The sequence below is a fragment of the Oncorhynchus keta genome, chromosome 18 (assembly GCF_023373465.1).
Source record: "Oncorhynchus keta strain PuntledgeMale-10-30-2019 chromosome 18, Oket_V2, whole genome shotgun sequence".
NCBI classification, from domain to species: Eukaryota; Metazoa; Chordata; class Actinopteri; order Salmoniformes; family Salmonidae; genus Oncorhynchus; species Oncorhynchus keta.
Genome location: NC_068438.1, coordinates 12,259,752 through 12,271,728, shown reverse-complemented (window position 1 = coordinate 12,271,728; position 11,977 = coordinate 12,259,752). Strand labels below are relative to the sequence as shown.

General features: G+C 44.0%; 1 protein-coding gene across 1 annotated transcript; it reads left to right on the top strand.

Moving 5' to 3' along the window:
- The first annotated feature begins 7,859 nt into the window (after positions 1–7,859).
- Positions 7,860–11,756, top strand: ftr86 (finTRIM family, member 86). The gene is made up of 9 exons (XM_035791869.2): positions 7,860–8,435; positions 8,570–8,665; positions 8,862–9,095; positions 9,207–9,366; positions 9,525–9,623; positions 9,727–9,762; positions 10,357–10,422; positions 10,583–10,785; positions 11,175–11,756. The coding sequence occupies exons 1-9, from the start codon at positions 7,926–7,928 to the stop codon at positions 11,508–11,510; spliced, it is 1,740 nt and encodes a 579-aa protein (XP_035647762.1). The 5' UTR covers positions 7,860–7,925; the 3' UTR covers positions 11,511–11,756.
- The last annotated feature ends 221 nt before the right edge of the window (positions 11,757–11,977 follow it).

The following is an 11,977-nucleotide window of genomic DNA, read 5'->3' as shown; positions in this document are numbered from 1 at the left end:
TACGGGACAGGTACAGGATGGCAACAACAACTGCCCGAGTTACACCAGGAATGCCCAATCCCTCCATCAGTGCTCAGACTATCCGCAATAGGCTGAGAGAGGCTGGACTGAGGGCTTGTAGACCTGTTGTAAGGCAGGTCCTCACCAGACATCACTGGCAACAACGTAACTTATGGGCACAAACCCACCGTTGCTGGACCAGACAGGCCTGGCAAAAAGTGCTCTTCACTGACGAGTCGCAGATTTGTCTCACCAGGGGTGATGGTCGGATACACCGAGGCCTGTAGTCTGGAGCGGGATCGAGGTGGAGGGTCTGTCATGGTCTGGGGCGGTGAGTCACAGCATCATCGAACTGAGCTTGTTGTCATTGCAGGCAATTTCAACGCTGTGCGTTACAGGGAAGACCTCCTCCTCCCTCATGTGGTACCCTTCCTGCAGGCTCATCCTGACATGACCCTCCAGCATGACAATGCCACCAGCCATACTGCTCGTTCTGTGCGTGATTTCCTGCAAGACAGGAAAGTCAGTGTTCTGCCATGGCCAGCGAAGAGCCCGGATCTCAATCCCATTGAGCATGTCTGGGACCTGTTGGATCGGAGGGGAGGGCTAGGGCCATTCCCCCCATCCCCCCAGAAATGTCTGGGAACTTGCAGGTGCCTTGGTGGAAGAGTGGGGTAACATTTCACAGCAAGAACTGGCAAAACTGGCAAAAAAGTCCATGAGGAGGAGATGCACTGCAGTACTTAATGCAGCTGGTGTACTTAATACTGACTGTTACTTTGGATTTTGACCAACATCCTTTGTTCAGGGACACATTATTCAATTTCTGTTAGTCACATGTCTGTGGAACTTGTTCAGTTTGTCTCAGTTGTTGAATCTTAAGTTTGCTGAAAATAAACGCAGTTGACAGTGAGAGGACGTTTTGTGCGTGTGTGTTATATATATATTATATATATATATACTACCATTCAAGAGTTTGGGGTCAATTAGAAATGTCCTTGATTTTTAAAGAAAATCCCATTTTTGTCCATTAAATTAACATAACATAATATTGTTCAGAAATACAGTGTAGACATTCATAATGTTGTAAATGACTACGTAGCTGAAAACGGCAGATTTTTAATGAATTGTCTACATGAGTGTACAGAGGCCCGTTATCAGCAACCATCACTCCTGTGTTCCAATGGCACATTGTGTTAGCTCATCCAAGTTTATAATTTTAAAAAGTTTAATTGATCATTAGAAAACCCTTTTGCAATTATGTTAGCACAGGTGAAATCTGTTGTTCTGATTAAAGAAGCAATAAAACTGGCCTTCAGACTAGTTGAGTACCTGGAGCATTAGCATTTGTGGATTCGATTACAGGCTCAAAATGGCCAGAAACAAAGAACTTTCTTCGGAAACCCGTCAGTCTTTTCTTGTTCTGAGAAATTAAAGCTATTCCATGCGAGAAATTGCCAAGAAACTGAAGATCTCGTACCATGCTGTGCACTACTCCCTTCACAGAACAGCACAAACTGGCTAACCAGAATAGAAAGAGTGGGAGTACATTAGTGTCTAGTTTGAGAAACAGATGCCTCACAAGTCTTCAACTGGCAGCTTCATTAAATCATACCCGCAAAACACCAGTCTCAATGTTAACAGTGAAGAGGCGACTCCAGGATGCTGGCCTTCTAGGCAGAGATGCAAAGAAAAAGCCATGTCTCAGACTGGCCAATGAAAAGATTAAGATGGGGAAAATAACACAGACACTGGACAGAGACACTCTGCCTAGAAGGCCAGTCTGAGATATGTGTATTTGTATATGTGGACATACCCTTTGCTGACAGGTGTATGCAATCGAGCACACAGCCATGCAATCTCCATAAACAAACATTGGCAGTAGAATGGCCTTACTGAAGAGAGCTCAGTGACTTTCAATCTGGCACCGTCATAGTCAGTTTGTAAAATTTCTGCCCTGCTAGAGCTGCCCCGGGCAACTGTAAGTGCTGGTATTTTGAAGTGGAAACCTCTTGGTGCCTTAACGGCTTAGCCACAAAGTGATAGGCCACACAAGCTCACAGAACGGGACTGCCGAGTGCCGAAGCACGCAACACTTAATACCGATTTCCAAACGGGCACTGGAAGCAACATTGGCACAAAAACTGGTCATTGGGAGCTTCGTGAAATTGCTTTCCATGGCCGAGCAGCCGCACACAAACCTAATATCACCATGCCCAATCCAAGCATCTTCTGAAGTGGTGTAAATCTCTCCGCCATTGGACTCTGGAGCAGAGCAAATGCATTCTCTGGAGTGATGAATCATGCTTCACCATCTAGCAGTCTGACGGATGAATCTAAGGCCCTTTCTTGTTTCATCATTGGCAAGGCCCCCGTGCACCAAGCGAGGTTCATACATAAATGGTTTGTTGAGATGTTCCAACATCTAGTGGAAAGCCTTCCCAGAAGAGGGAAGGTTGTTATAGCAGGAAAGGGGGGACCAACTACATATTAATGCCTATGATTTTGGAATGAGATGTTCTACGATCAGGTGTCCACATACTTTTGGACGTGTGTGTGTGTACTGTATGTAAAAAAAATACGTGTCACATTTGTGACCACTGCTCTGCCTATAATAAAATTTACAATTTCCCCAATATCTATTTACCCCAGCCCACTTACTTCCTATACAGCAGACAAACAAACAAAACACCATCCAACCTGGAACTGAGTGAGTAATGCTTAGTCTGAAGCTATTTTTTACTTTCAAAAGCCAAGAAGAAAAATACATTACAATGATACATTTGACTTTATAAGGACTGAATGCTAAGGATACCAAGCTTGCTAGGACAAAGAGATACAACTTCAATTAGCACTGACATGTGAAGCAAGATGTTACGAAGCCTTTGAGCCCAACAAATGGTAGGCTACCCCACCCAAATCCAGAGGCCTTGAAGCCACCTCCTGCTGTTCAGGGCCTACCACTGGCATTTTATGCAAGTAATCTGCTACACCCACCCCTCCCCCCCATCTTGCTATTTGCCTCATGACTCCTGCATGCTTTGTTGACTACGAACTTTCTTTACCCTACCGTGAGACAGACTTATGTTTGTTCCCACACTCGGGACTCTGACTCTCTATTGGTTACACAGACTTTTGGCCTCCCATCCCATTCTAACCACCTCTCACCGGCTTTGTATTCATGTTACCTGATGAAATTGCTACAATATAATCTTGTTGCCATCTGATGCAAATTCATATGTCATAAATTTGCACTGCAGAGCTCTCCCTGTCCTATGCTGTGCCCTGATTGTATTACTGTTGATGATATCTGGAAATGTGGATGTACTCCCTGGCCCATCTACTGTTGCTAGCCTCAATTCTGACTTGTGCTCTGATATCTGCTTCACTGATTTATGCTCTCGTAAAAGCCTGGTTTTTCTGCATGTTCAAACTAGAAGCTTATTACCTAAAATGGATACATTGAAAGTGTGGGTTCACAGCTCCAATCCAGATGTGTTGGTTGTTACTGAGATGTGGTTAAGGAAGAGTGTTTTGAATACTGATGTTAACCTTTCTGGTTATAACCTTTTTCGGCAAGACAGACTTCTAACGGTGGAGGAGTGGCAATCTTTACCAAGGATCACCTTCAGTGCTCGGTTGTGTCCATCAAGTCTGTCCCCAAACAATTTGATTTGCTGGTTTTAAGTATTAAACTTTCAAATAGCTCTTTGTTGACTGTTGCTGGATGCTATCGTCCTCCATCAGCACCGGCTTGTACCCTACCTAGCCTAAGCTCTCCCCTGGCCCCTTACACTAAGTCTGAATTTGTCCTGCTAGTTGACCTAAACTAGGACATGCTTAAACCACCTGACCAAGTCCGAAGGCAATGGGACCCCTAAATCTTTCTCAGATTATTACCAATCCCGCAAGGTATGACTCCAAACACCTAGAGAAGGCTACTCTTCTTGATGTTATCCTCACAAATAATCCTGATGGGTATCAGTCTGGTGTTTTCTGTAATGACCTTAGTGATCACTGTTTTACAGCTTGTGTTCGTAATGGCTGCTCAGTGAAACGACCTGTCCTGATTTGTCAAAGACGCTTGCTAAAAAAACTTGGCCGTGTGTGTGTGAGCAAGCCTTCCTTCTTGACCTTGCCTATGTAAAATGGTATAAAATCAGCTTGATCCCTGTCGAAGACACTTTAAAAATGTATTTTCAGTGGTATTGTTAACAAACATGTCCCCCTAAAGAAAAGTATCATTAAAAACAGGTTCAGCCCCTGGTTCGACCGTGATCTTGCAGAGTTACTCCACCTCAAGAATTGCATTTGTCGAAAGGCTCAGCGCACACATTCTCAGGCTGACAGGCTCTCATTCAGGCAAATGAGAAATAAGTGCACTCAAGCTATCAGGAAGGCCAAAGTTAGTTACTTTCAAGAGCAGTTCTCTCTCTGTGGGTATAACCCCAAGAAGTTCTGGAACATTTTTAAAGACCTGGAGAATTAACCCTCCTCCTCACAGCTGCCCGTCCCTTAAAGTTGATGATGTGGTTGATACTGACAAGAAGCACATGGCTGAGCTCTTTAATCACCACTTCATTTAGTCAGGATTCCTATTTGACTCAGCCATGCCTCCTTGCCCGTCCAACATTTCCTCATCTCCCACCCCTTCTAATGCAACTATCCCTGATGCTTCTCCCTTTTTTTCTCCTGCCCCGCTACAAGGTTTCTCCCTTTGGGCAGTCACTGAGTCCAAGGTGCTAAAGGAGCTCCTGAAACTTGGCCCCAAAAAAACATCTGGGTCAAATGGTTTAGACCCTTTCTTCTTTAAGGTTGCTGCCCCTATCATCACCAAGTCTATCTCTGGCCTTTTTAACTTGTCTCTCTTTTCTGGGGAGGTTCCCATTGCTTGGAAGTCAGCCATGGTTCGTCCTTTATTTAAAGGGGGAGATCAAGCTGATCCTAACTGCCTGTTTGGCCCTGTCCGGGGGTATCATCGGATGGGGCCACAGTGTCTCCCGACCACTCCTGTCTCAGCCTCCAGTATTCATGCTGCAGTAGTTTATGTGTCGTGGGGCTAGGGCCAGTCTGTTATATCCGGAGTATTTCTCCTGTCTTATCTAGTGTCCTGTGTGAATTTAAGTATGCTTTCTTTCTTTCTTTCTTTCTTTCTTTCTCTCGGAGGACCCGAGCCCTAGGACCATGCCTCAGGACTATCTGGCCTGATGACTGCTTGCTGTCCCCAGTCCACCTGGCCGTTCTGCTGCTCCAGTTTCAACTGTTCTGCCTGCAGCTATGGAATCCTGACCTGTTCACCGGACGTACTACCTGTCCCAGACCTGCTATTTTCAACTCTCTAGAGACAGCAGGAGCAGTAGAGATACTCTGAATGACCGGCTATGAAAAGCCAACTGACATTTACTCCTGAGGTTCTGACCTGTTGCAACCTTGACATCCACTGTGATTATTATGATTTAACCCTGCTGGTCACCTATGAACATTTGAACATCTTGGCCATGTTCTGTTAATCTCCATCCGGCACAGCCAGAAGAGGACTGGCCACCCCTCATAGCTTGGTTCCTCTCTAGGTTTCTTCCTGGTTCCTGCCTTTCTAGGGAGTTTTTCCTGATATTATATAATACAGAACATTAATAGACAACAGCTCAAGGACAGGACTACATCAATTTTTTTTAAATGACAAAAGGCACACGTAGCCTACATATCAATACATACACACAAACTATCTAGGTCAAATAGGGGAGAGGTGTTGTGCTGTGAGGTGTTGCTTTATCTGTTTTTCGAAACCAGGTTTGATGTTCACACGGAGTTCCATGCAATGATGGCTCTATATGGTACTGTACGCTTTATTTAATTTGTTCTGGATTTCGGGACTGTGAAAAGATCCTTGGTGGCATGTCTGGTGGGGTAAGTGTGTGTGTCAGAGCTATGTGTAAGTTGACTATGCAAACCATTTGGGATTTTAAACAGATTTAATGTTTCTCTATAAAGACAAGAAGTGATGCAGTCAGTCTCTCCTCAATTCTTAATCAAGAGAGACTGGCATGCATAGCATTTATATCAGCCATCTGATTACAATGAAGAGCAAGACGTGCCGCTCTGTTCTGGGCCAGTGTAACCGATGTGAAATGGCTAGCTAGTTAGCGGTGGTGTGCGCTAATAGCGTTTCAATCGGTTTATCATCATTGATAGATAACAATAATTTTTCCACCTCTCCCACACTAACTTTACAACACCCAATGCTTTTCTTTTATTATTTCATTTTTCTATGCATGAATACGATGTCTCACTGTTCGTTGTTGGCATTTCATGCCTAAGTTTGCTCACTTTGCCAATGAAGCAATAATTAAAATAATTGGCAATATCAAATGGTTTTGTGATGAATAAGGCATCAGATTTGATGAAAGATGGAGTTGAATTTGTCTTTCTGCCCATAATTTCTTTTAAAGTACTCTACAAGAATAAATGTGATAATCATTATATAATTGATCTTGGCTTCATAATACAGTTTCTTCTTTTTGTTGAGTTTAGTCATATAATTTCTCAATTTGCGGTAAATTAGCCAGTCAGAGGTGCAGCCAGACTTATTAGACACTCTTTTTGCACCATCTCTTTCAACCATACAGTTTTTCAATTCCTCATCAATCCATGGAGCCTTAACAGTTCTAACAGTCAGTTTTTTAACAGGTGCATGTTTATCAATAATTGGAAGAAGCAATTTCATAAATGCATCAAGTGCAGCGTCTGGATGCTCCTTATTTATCACATCAGACCAACACATATTTTTAACATCATCCAAATAAGAGTCAGCTAAATCTTTTGTATGATCTCATACACTACTTTAGGTCCAGCTTTTGGAACTTTGGCTTTCCTGGATATAGCCACTGTATTGTGATCACTTTATCCAATGGGTACGGATACAGCTTTAGAACAAAGTTCTACAGTGTTAGTAAAAATGTGATCGATACATGTGGATGATATAGTTCCTGTAGTGTTTGTAAACGGCCTGGTAGGTTGATTAATAACCTGCACCAGATTACAGGCACTGGTTACAGTGAGAAGCTTCCTCTTGAGCAGACTTTCCTCTAGGATCAGATTATAAAAATATTGACAGAAAACCAGTCAATATTCAGGTCCCCAAGAAAGTAGATCTCTGTTTACATCACATACACTATCAAGCATTTCACACATACCGTAGTATTTAGATACTGACTGTTAGCACTTGGTGGCCTATAGAAACACCCCAAAAGAAAAGGCAGTGTATTTTTTTTAACAAGACCTAGGCTATTTATATCCACAGAGAAGGTGAAAATGTGGTTCCTTCTTGGAGAAGGTGAAAAACCTGTTGGTCTACCTCCTTGAGATTATTTAAAAAATGTAGACAACTGAGGCGGGCCTGCAACTACAGTGTTTTTGCCTCATCAATGTGACTGTGACATTTTTTTACATTCATTTTTATTGAACCTTTATTGAAGGAAAAAGGAAACCGTACAGTGCTCTTGATAGTATCACTGATATTTAATAAGCTTACGTATGAGGCCGATACGTAAGATAATTAAATATCAGTGATACTATCAAGAGCACTGTGCGGTTCCTTGATCCTTCATCTTGTTCAACTGTTGCCATGCACCTGCAAATAAGATTGCTCAGATGTGCGAGTGCCTTTTGAATTGAACTTTTATTTAACTTGGCAAGTCAATTAAGAACAAATTATTTTTTACAATGGCGGCCTACCCCGGCCAAACCCTTACATCAGTCAGAATGTTTTGGAAACTCCTTTCCGGTCTTACCTGTTTTCCCTGCCTCACCCAAGCCCAGCCCATTTTGGTTTTAACCAGCATGCTGTGACATTTGGGAAGCATTGTCAGTCTTACTTAGAATGACTGTGGTCCACTCAATCTCCAGGACCTACATTTCCCACCACCATGGCCACTGCCGCATGGCCTGAGGAGGAGTTTGTGTGCTCTGTCTGTCTGGAGACGCTACGTGACCCTGCCACGTTGCCCTGTGGTCACACGTACTGCCTGCCCTGCATCCAGGGGCACTGGGACCGGAATGAGGCCAAGGGTCAGTGTAACTGCCCCCAGTGTAGACAGGTCTTCACCCCACGGCCCTCTCTGGCCAAGAGCACAGTGCTAGTGGAGGCCATGGAGAAACTGAGAAGAAAGGGCATCCAGGAGCATCCCTACCTCTCCATCTCGTCTGCCCCACCATCCACGCCTGTCTACCTGGAGGTGTGTGCGGACATAGGCCTACGCCAAGGGGGGATGTACCCCCAGCTGCCAGTCGTCAGCCACAGGCTTTGCCCTCAACACCAGCGGCCCCTAGAGCTCTACTGCCATGATGATAAGGAATGTGTGTGTGACGAGTGTTGTCGTCATGGACACAAGGGCCACCGTGTGATTAAGCCAGAAGAGGAGAGGAAGGAGAGAAAGGTAAAGAACCATGACTGCGTTTTGTCTGTTGCCACAACTATTTTATTTGAATATAACGGCATCATCTGAATTTGAGAAAATACTGGGTGCTTGAGAGAATCCGGTGTTTCTGTATACTATGTCCCTATGTGCAGAGGGAGCTAGCTCCGATGCAGGCCGAGACACAGAGGAGGATCCAAGAGATGGAGAAGGAGCTCAAGGAGTTCCCACAAGCTGCCCAGCTCCACAAAGTAAAGGAAACCCCTCATCAATGGCAGTATGAGTAAAATATGTTGTGGTTACAACATTTGTTGTCAGAGCCTAGTAGTTAGTCACAGTTTCATAACACTCTGTCCCCTCTTTCACTTCCTCCTCATCTCTCCCCCTCTATCCATCCCTCCATTTTTGCTTTGCTTCTCTCAATGTCTGTGTCCCCTCTCTTCTCAGAGCTCAGTCCATGCCCTACAAAAGGAGGGTGTAGAGCTCTTCTCTGAGCTGGTGAAGAGTGTGGAGCTGATGAGTACCGAGGTCGGGGAGCTGCTTTGTACCTATGAGGCCTCCATGGGCAGCCGGTCTGAGGGCCACATACACAAAATGGAGCAGGAGCTGGCCCAGCTCCGCAGGAAAGACCAGGAACTCAGCAGACTGGCCAGCATGCAGGATCACATCTGCTTCTTAAAGGTACAAGGGGACAAGATAATGGGATTGAGATGATGACAGTTTAATTCAGACAAGTGCCAATGACCATCCTCACCACCAGGTGTTATTGTCTTATTCTATCATCCTTCACAGAATTTCTTCACCCTGGAGCCCCTCACACAGAATGGGGGCAGAGAGGGGTTAGGGCTGGGTGAGGAGGCCCTTGTGTCTGAGATTCAAACCGTGATGGAAGAGCTAAGAGATGGACTAAAGGATCTCTGTAAATCCAGCATGGCCAAGCTCTTCCGAACTGGTGAGTCCATGGGTGTTTTCAATGGCCTGAAACATATATAGGGAAATTAGGACCTGTTTTCCTATTTTCCCTTTTGATTGTGTTGGTTCTGTTGAGAATGCTCAAAGGTTGAGCAGTATATGCTTCTCAATATTACTGAAACTGTTTCTTGCTTGTAGTGAATGATGCCACTCTTAGTCCATCTCAGTTGTTCAGTGGTCAAGCTGCAGGGAACGGAGCATCTACTGACAACAATCAGGTGGCTACACAAATCACAGGTAAGCATCTACAAGTCATGTTTTATTTAAAGAAAACACAGAAAGGTGCAGCTGCCATTTCCTATCAGAATGTCTTTTTTTATTTGTGTTAATCTCTCTGCAGCTTCCGAGGTTCCATCAAACCCTCGACTGAACACAGGTACATTTTTCATTCAGTCTTTGTATGAGAAGATTATCAAGTACATCAACCTTTAATAACAGACTAAAGATGCTTTCCCCTTATTGCATTTTAGTATGTGAAATAACATTAAACCCTTCACCTCTACCTGCACCTAGCCGATTCAACTCCACGGAGTTGAGCGGCGACTAGTGTCGGCAGACTGGAGCTCCAACGTCACATATAGATGTTTTTATTTTAAAAAATATTGATTTCAGCTCCCAGAGAATAGCTCGCAATTACACACATTGTGCGCTATTCTTTGGGTGTTGAAATCAGTCGTTTTTTTATTTTAAAATCTATGTGACGGAGCTCCAGTCCACCCATACTCAACTTGATCATAAATCGTTGAGTTTAGTTGGCTACCTCCACCTAGACCTCAAGGTAAATAAATGCATTGAGTATTCTGAAAAAAGTTAAAGTTTCATAATAACCATAAAAACAGCTTTCTTATTTTCTCACCTCTATTGCCTTTCTTTAGTGAATGAGGTGACATCAACAGTGTACTTCCAAAGTTTGCATTAAAATCCAAATAATATGTTGACATTAAACATTTTTATTTTCTCTCACTTTTAGTGAACCAGGTGACCACTGTTGGTTTGGCAAACCCAGAGCCAAAAACCAGAGAAGAAATGCTCAAATGTGAGTACCCCTTTTACTGCTTTCCACCCTTTAAATAGTCATAGAAATGTAGCCAAATTCACAGTTGAAGCGTCTTCAGATCTTCAGACAAAAAAAAGTGAGTGTGGACTACAAAGGAAGACAATAGCATCACCAGTCTTTCCTGTATTTCTCCATGTAGTTTGCTTAAATCCGACATTTGACCCCAACACTGCGTACCGCCACCTGAAACTGGGTGATGGGGATCGTAAAGCCACTCTGAAAGCAGAGAAGCAGAACCAGCCGGAGCACCCCGACCGTTTCATCTACTGGAGACAGATACTGTGCAGGGAGCCCCTGGCTGGAAGCCCTTACTACTGGGAGACAGAGTGGACGGGCCAGAAGGTGTGTTATTACTGGCATAGAAATAGAATTACTGGAAGGGGCCCGAAAACTAATGTGTACACACCAGTGGAGGCTGCTGAGGGGAGGACGGCTCATAATAATGGCTGGAATGGAGTCGATGGAATGTTACCAATCACATGGAAACCACGTGTTTGATACCATGCCATTCACTCCATTCCAGACATTATTATGAGCCGTCCTCCCCTCAGCAGCCTCTACTGGTACACACTCAATCTAATTATATTTCTATGGTTGCTCCCTCGTCATTAAGATCACATCAACTTATGTTATGTACTTGAGAGGTGCCCTTGATTTGAATCTATCATCAATTGACTAGTTTTCACTATTTTGGCTTTGAGTATTTTACTTTTTTATTGTTTGTCACTCAGATCACTATGGGCGTGGCCTACAGAGACTTGGGCAGGAAGGAGGCTGACGACAGCAGCAGGCTGGGCTACAACGAGCAGTCTTGGAGCCTGAACTGGTCTGGGACGGGCTTCTCCATGTGGCATGCTGGGAAGGAGACCCAGCTAAGTTCAACCAAGGCTCGCAGGCTGGGGGTGTACCTAGACCAACATGAAGGAGTACTGGCCTTCTACAGGATCTCCAACAACCAGGCCCATCTCATCCACTCCCTCCAGACAGACTTTACTGGCCCCCTCTATCCTGGGTTCCGTTTCTGGTCAGGGGTTGGGGCGTCTGTGACTCTATGTCAACTGGACTAGGCTGGTATCTGGTCGTTCAGATCCATTCTGGAAACCATGAGAAGGAAGTCAGCAATGACAATACAGTGCTCAGTGCTTAACAACAGTTTATAGAACTGATAGGAAAGTTCCAGTAGTAGATGCTGATTTGCTGATAGCTTGTTCCAGCCATATCTCAGCTACTGTCCTATTGTCATGTGCCCTTTTGGATTGTGAGAATTATATTCAAATGCATGATAAATAAATAAAAAAATAAGCATAAACAAAGTTGATTCAGGTGAATTTGAATTGTTTTCAAAATGCCAGTAGTAGCTTTCCACATAGGAAGAGCAACACTGGAATACCTGTCACTCATTTTCCCACTGTTCTTGTTTTCTCCTGGTTTGAGATAAGATTTGGCCCACCAGCCCATAATGCACTGTCATGACAATGATCTTTTGAGCTTACAGTGCATTCATTCTGAAACTATTCAGACCCATTGACTTTTT